The sequence below is a fragment of the Kryptolebias marmoratus genome, linkage group LG10 (assembly GCF_001649575.2).
Source record: "Kryptolebias marmoratus isolate JLee-2015 linkage group LG10, ASM164957v2, whole genome shotgun sequence".
In the NCBI taxonomy this organism is placed as follows: domain Eukaryota; kingdom Metazoa; phylum Chordata; class Actinopteri; order Cyprinodontiformes; family Rivulidae; genus Kryptolebias; species Kryptolebias marmoratus.
This window is the reverse complement of record NC_051439.1, coordinates 2,616,116-2,623,268: the sequence shown is the minus strand read 5'-3', so window position 1 is coordinate 2,623,268 and position 7,153 is coordinate 2,616,116. Positions and strand designations below refer to the sequence as shown.

At 36.7% G+C, this 7,153-nt stretch overlaps 1 protein-coding gene across 2 annotated transcripts; it reads right to left on the bottom strand.

Moving 5' to 3' along the window:
* Nucleotides 1-3,342: 3,342 nt before the first annotated feature.
* LOC108249197 lies at nt 3,343-6,893 on the bottom strand. 2 transcript variants are annotated; one of them, XM_025002037.2, is made up of 6 exons: nt 6,744-6,893; nt 6,523-6,595; nt 6,381-6,421; nt 4,570-4,939; nt 4,227-4,322; nt 3,343-3,886 (listed from the first exon to the last, which is right to left on the bottom strand). In XM_025002037.2, exons 2-6 carry the CDS (start codon nt 6,525-6,527, stop codon nt 3,559-3,561), a joined length of 840 nt encoding a protein of 279 aa, XP_024857805.1. In that variant the 5' UTR covers nt 6,528-6,595; nt 6,744-6,893; the 3' UTR covers nt 3,343-3,558. The 2 variants fall into 2 exon arrangements, with proteins under 2 accessions (XP_024857805.1, XP_017293899.1); XM_017438410.3 differs by lacking the exon at nt 6,381-6,421.
* Nucleotides 6,894-7,153: the final 260 nt, after the last annotated feature.

The window sequence follows — 7,153 nt, the reverse complement described above, 5'->3', positions numbered from 1 at the left end:
TGACAGAAATTCTGAACAGCTTTAACTTGCAGTTACAAGGCCAGAGGAAACTCATTTGCGAAAATGTATTCCCACATAAAAGCATTTGAGGTGAAACTAGAGCTGCTTTTGGGACAAGTGAAAAAGCACAGCTTCATCCATCTCCCTGCTACTCAAAAGCTCTCTGGAGAGAACCCAGCGGTCCCGTTTCCATCTGAAAAGTGTGTGGAAGCACTGGAAATGCTGAAAGCGGAGTTCGGTGTGCGATTCCGTGAACTACATATTTATGCAAAAGAAATCCGTCTTTTCCAGTTTCCCTTTGTTGCCGACATTGATGAAGCCCAGCCTTCTTATCAGTTTGAGTTGGCCGAGTTACAGAACTGTGATGTTCTGAAAGATGCGTTCAAGCCCAGCAGTCTCATTGACTTCTATGCCGCCCTCCCAATCGACACTTACCCTAACATCAGAAAACACGCAATGAAGATGTTCACACTTCTTGGCAGCACATATATCTGCGAGCAAATGTTTTAACGCATAAAACTGCTGAAAACTCCAATAAGATCAAGATTGACAGATGAACATCTGCATCAGTGTTTGAGACAGTGACTAGAATGGAACCTGACATTCAACTTCTCACCAGCCAGATGCAGGCCCACAGTTCACACTGATGAACATACAAAGGTAAGCTCACCTTTCTGACTTGAATGAGTCATTCTGAGTATAAAACATATAATCATATTAAAATCTACTGGGATAAAATCAATCTCCACAACTGGTAGTGCTTTGTAGGTGCTGTATCACTTAGTTCAGTTTCTCAGCCTGCTTGCTTTGTGGTTTTCACAAGGCAGTTGATGAGAGAGAGAGAGCTGCAAGCAGCAATGTCTACAAGCCTACTGGATCCTACAAATACGCAGAATACAATGCAAGAATGAACACAAGAACTTTGAGAGCCTGCTCATGTGAGGTATTTAAATAAGTGATCCTGCTCTGAACTTGGACCTGTTAAGAAAAGTTTGTTCCATTGAGTTTTTTTTCTATGAAGAACCCATAGAGGGGTATTTGGTTATTATTTATTTTATAAATAGTGTTGTTTTATTTCCTGTACTTTTTCCTGTGAAGAACCCAGAGAGGGGTATTTGGTTATTATTTATTATTATTTATTTCATAAATAGTGTTATTTTTTTCCTTACTTTTGCTCTGTGAAAAATACAGAAAGGGTTATTTATTGTGTTTTATTGAGGAAAACAATAAATGTTTACAATTGTCTGCAATCATCAAACTTTTTCTGTTACAAACTGACTCCGGCCCTCCATCAGAGAAGGGAAACGTTATGCAGCCCACGGAGGAAAAAGTTTGGGGACCACTGGTGTATACAACTGGGCCTTCTTTTTGCAGAGCTTCCAAAACAACAGGGAATGACAAATCAAGAATTAACCAATATAAAAATTAAAGATAGTTTTTTTTTTTTACTGTGAACTATTAATCATACCTCCAAAAATTCTAATTAAAACTGATCACCAGGGCTAATCAGCTGGTTGGGATTGAATACACTGTCAGAAATGTGAAAAAACAAGACTTGTAAAAACTCAACCTTATCTTGACACTATGTACAGCAAAGAAAATGGCAAGAAAAGTTTTAAATAAATATCATACGTATTATGCAAAACTATGAATTAATGTAATCTATTACAAGACTTTTTTGCATAAATACAGGAGCACAGAAGTTTTGCCTTGCAGCAAGAATGTACTGGTTTCAAATCTCTGGGACTGGGGTCTTAGATGTTCTCTCTGTACATGCTAAGGTTCCCAACGGGTACTCAGGCTTCCTCCCAAAGTCCAAAAACATGATTGTTCATCTAAATACTATTTAGATGTGAGTGTCTAGTTGTGTGACCTATGTGCTCTGTGTTGCCCTGTAATGGACTGGTGACCTGATCAGTGTGTATCCTGTCTTTCTCCAAATGACCACTGGGTGGGCACAAGTCCCCCCCCCCATTTTGTACATTGTGTGTCTAATAATGTGATGTGACGTTGGATGTCTGTGTGTTTTTTTCTATGTTCTGCAGAACAGGAACCTGCTGTAAAACATCAGTTATGCTGAGCCAGGCCCGATTTCTTTCAATCTTTTCCTGTTTAAAAATAAAACCATGATTATGACTGATGTGATTGTCTTTTTAGACAAGCTGTGCCTTTTTACTTCAACTTAAATCTGTAAATTATGGTGTATGCTGAAAACTTCTGCCAAATGACAAACTTACATTCAGCATCCTGAAGATAGTCTTGCCAGAAAGCCAGTGTTCGACTCTCTTTTTGGAATGTGTTGCTCCCTCTTTCAGACCGTTTGATAAGAAAGATGTTCTCTACTTCAGTTGCTGTCACCCCCTTTTCTGGCTTTGTGAAAAGGGTCTTGAGTTGTACAGGATATCTTAGGATCTCATCCAGTACTCCAAGAGCCTTTAAGCCATCTCTGAACCTAGTAAAACAAACAAAAACTAATTGTAATTGTGAGGATTCCGGTTCTCGGAGTCCGGCCCGCTGTAGTCCCTCACTGGAAGGTTCGGAGTACTAGAGATCTCCACTTGAAGACCCTGACTCAGTTGAGTGGATGACAGCGGGGAAAGGACGTGTGGGTCGGAGAGGCGTCTCCTCTCAGGATTGCAGAGGAACCTGTGAGGGTGAGGGTTCTTGGGATCCGGTTCGGGTTTTGTTTCTTTTGTGGGTTTTCATGTCTTGTGTTAGGGTTCCGGTTCTTTGGATCCGGTTCGGGTTTTTGTTGTTTCTTTTGTGGGTTGTTCATGTCTTGGTTTTTTGGTTCACCTGTTTTTGATTCTGTGATTATGTTTGTAAAGTATTTAAGGGCATTTGGGTTTCAGCTTAGTTGTGGGGTCCTTGTATGTCTTTTGGAGATCCTTGTTTATTGAGAGGTTTTTGGGATTCTGGATGTGGCTACGTTTTTTGTTAATCAAGAGAATCTTTTGATTAAAGAGATTTTATCCTCACCTGCTGCCTACTGGTCCTCATCTCGCCTTGGAGCCGTAGGTGCGTGTCAGCACCCAGGCTCGTGACAGTAATAGCTACTTTATACAATAAGGAGCATGTTGTGGAAAGCACAGTTTTTATTGTTCAGTTTTACTGCTGTCACACAATGAATACCAAATAAAATCAGAGCTGTTGTCAGAGAAATTATGACCTCCTTCAAAAGGGTCATAATTTACAGAGAAATTCTGAACATAACGTATTTTGACATTGCTGTTTGATAAAAAACAAACAAACAAACAAAATAAATTCTCTTTTAAGCATGTACACTTCTGTTGGAAAAGTAGTTATGTAACTTGAACATTTTCACATTTGGCAATTCAATTCAATTGCCATGATCTGGCCCGCAAGTAGTAGCTGTTGTCTTTCATTGCTGTTTTAAAATAAAATTAAAACTCAGATTTCACTTTCTGTATAGGATCTTTCTTTGAAATCTATTAATAGAAATCTCTCAAAATTTGTGAATTTCCACAAAAGTGATTGTACAACATATAAAATGCATATATAAAGAAATGGGAACCAGTTAGACCAATACTACTACATTCATTTATGAATACCTTTGGAGTTGCATGTCAGGACTTTGGCATTAGATGGTCCCTCAAAGATGCCAATCTTGTCCTTGATTTCATGTAAACAAAGTCGGAAAAACTCACGCGTAGGGCCTCCATTGTCTACAGCACCTTCAGATATTCCATAGTCATCAGTAAACTTCACATCAACTTTCTTCTCAGGTGCAAAGTTTGATCTGCCCATGGCTCTGGATGCTCCATCCCACACATTTCTTCTTACGATGTTGAAGCGTACAGTGCCTTCATCATTTACACGAGAAGCAATCTGCTCCACTATTCTTTCAACTGGTATCTTTTGGTCACTGAAACCATAATAAATAAACAATACAGTTAGGGTAAAATGCAATAATACTAACCTCTGAACTGTCTACAGTTTGATTAAAGTTGGACAAAATTTCCAAAATTCAAGTGGTCTTACTTTAGCTTTGTATTGTATTTAAATTAATGTTGTTTTTTGAGACATAGAGAAAAAATAAATAAATAAATAAATGCTTTTATTATATTTTTTCCCCACGTGTGCTTCTTACCTTCTCATTAAGTAATAATTTGCTATACATTGAAAATAATTTTTATAATTCATTTTGATTCCAAATGATACCTTAAATATTTTAATCATGTTGTATATCTTATTAATATCTATACCTTTCAATTGCACTGGTGTCTAAAGACCTTGAAATGGCTTCCTGGAGATCTGGGTCATCAGAGCGATAGCCATCCTCAAATAGGTCAAGGTATGTGCTACAAGATATGATTGTAATTTTTCAAATTAGGGTAAATTAGATACAAATAGATTATGTTAAAAACATTCCATCACCATAGTTATTAAATGTATAGGACATTTATTTCCATATGTTAAACATATGGAAATTATACAGCCTAAATCTATTCCAATAACAATCTGTAATCAAAACAGGTCCATAGTTATAAATTTATAAACATTGTAAGATGAACAGACTACATAAATGATACAAAAATTAAAAAGTACCTGTAGGGTGTAATGGATGAGCTATTTTCAGGTATGCTTTGTTGGGGCAAACCACTGGACACAGCCGAAAGGCATTCATTGCCAGCACTGGTAAGGCAACAACTTGAGAGTGCCTGGGTGTGACCACTGGAGGTGACTGAGGTTCCACCAGACAAGCTGAGATTGTCATCAATAGTGATAACAGTGGCAATAGTAGACATAGTGAGGGTATCAGATGAGAGGACACTGGTGCAAATATCTTGGGTGGGAACACACCAAATGGCACCATCACCAGTAGAGATGGAAGGAATATCACAGGAGAGGGACTGGCCCTCTACAGTGGCAATGGTTGAAACAACTTCTTTGGGATTGTTACAGACGCTTCCAATTACTGAAAAAAAAAACAGTTATTAATTTAGTATTTCATTGCTTAGTGACCATTTATGCCAGAATTTAAAACAACAAATTTGTTCAAATACTATTTATGTTATTGCTCAATACTGTCTTGTAAAAAAAGCTGTTGCTCCCAAAGAAAATATTTTTTCAGCTAATTTAATCAGTGTTTTATATTGTCCAACAATTTTCAATGCAAATAGCATCCATAGTAGAGTTCCAAAGCCACACACACTGCTTACCCAAAAGAATACAAAGCCCTGCCTCACATCTGCCAAAAAAACATCTTGATAATAACCAAGACTTCTCAAAGAAAATTCTTTGAACTGACAAGACAAAAGTGGAACTTTTTGGAAGATCTCATTGCATCTGGTGTTAAATTAACACAATATTTTGGAAACATTGTCATGTTACAGTGATGGTCTTGAGATTATTTTAAATCTGGATAAGTTTTGCAAAATAAAAGCAACCATGATTTCATGTCTTTACCAGAAAATCCAGAACAAGACTGTCCGTCCACCTTAAGCTCCAGGACAGTTTGGTTATGGAGCAGGACAATGAACAAAAATTTGTAAAATTTGTTATAAGGTAACACATTATGACTTTAATAATCTGATGGTCATGCTATGTTATGTCTTTATTCTAAATGCTTTAACTCTCACCAAATGAACCACTCTGGGCTGCACACCCTATGTTAGACATTTTTTTTCTTCAACTGCATAGAAATCAGACTGTCTCTCCACTGTTTTGGATTCATTATCCTTGTTTCATTATCCAAACTGTTGTGTTGTCTGCCTGTTGACAGAGCCAACACAGAACCCACTGAGGTTTACTTGGAGCTTTAATCTGACCTGTTCAGGAGTTTTGATCTATTGGCTTTTATATCATGCTCATGGTATATACATAAACCTAACTGAGTGATTTTCACCTAACAGTGCTTGGCAATTAATTCTTTTCTACAAGGAGGTTAACTTTATAACAAATACATTTATATATTTGTTAAAACGGTCATTATATCTTGACAGTATAATACACAATACATAATCAGTAAAAAAATTTAGCTCCTCTGCCTCCTTCCTGAGGTCCACATCCATCTGCAGAAATACACCACTCGGTCAGAAACAACCAATCAAAGCCAGGAATGTCTTAGCACTGTTAATCAGGCTTGTGTACACACTGCTTACACCTTCCCCCTTGTTCTTTGCTACACTACAGCTCCTTCACCAAAGAGGAGCATGCAATGTATGCACAGGATACTGAACATAGCCGCCAATGATGAAGGATAAACAGTTTTCCTGTAAGGTTAGGTTATTTCTTTGCCATTAGCACAGCAGCAGAAAAGTAGCAAACTATAGCTTTTTACATATTTGTTAAAACTGTCAGATAGTGACAGTTTTAGGAAAAATGTTACAAACATATTTTTTATAAAAATTACCTACTGTAGCTGTAAGTGTGATAAAAAATAAACAACTCCACAAACCTGCAAGAGGGACAATACTTTTTTACTGCAGAGTGTAATATTACATATTTTAAAATGAACTTTCAAAAGATCAATTGATTTATATGTGTATTAATACTTACCGCATTTGTCACTGTCAATTACTTCTTGAAGATCACAGTTCTTTGAATCTCGAGTGTCTTCCTCTGAACATGACTGTTTAACCACAAAAATGAAAAAGAATAGCTAGATTTATATTTTAAATTTATATAATCACCACTATGTAATTTTAGGTGACAACAAACTGCAAGAAGTGGAAACCAACTGTTGTTGCTGTTGTATAGTTGATAAAACTATCACTTACAGATTCTTTTTCCTCAGTTACAATCACTTTGTCAGGCCTGACATAAATAGACTTCTGATGAAACAGCTTTTTCAGAAGGTCTCCTGTCAAACTCTGGTTGGTTGTAAGGGAAGGCTCTACCAGTCTGTTGTGGCAGGGCATCAAGATTTGTAACCTAGGTGAGTGGAAACCATAATGTAAGTAAAACTTTATTTTCAAAAGACTACATGACACTATATGTAAAGGTTAATGCTCGATATACAGCTAAATACAGAAATGTTTTTTGTTATTCAAACTAAGTTTGTGTTTTATCATTTTTTTAAAAAGGGACTGAAATATTGACAAATAATGAGCAGAAGTCAAAAAGTTTTTTTCACAAATCCTATCCAACTTGTCAGAAATTAGCTTTTGCAATAGAATATATATATATA

Bases quoted from the DNA above. Each gene is read 5' to 3' on its own strand.
- LOC108249197 (XM_017438410.3), bottom strand. From the start codon at position 6,884: ATGCCCTGCCACAACAGACTGGTAGAGCCTTCCCTTACAACCAACCAG. The intron at 6,596-6,743 runs GTAAGTGATAGT...GTGGTTAAACAG, and splicing joins TAACTGAGGAAAAAGAATCT to TCATGTTCAGAGGAAGACAC. The intron at 4,940-6,522 runs GTAAGTATTAAT...TTTTTTTTTCAG, and splicing joins AATTGACAGTGACAAATGCG to TAATTGGAAGCGTCTGTAAC.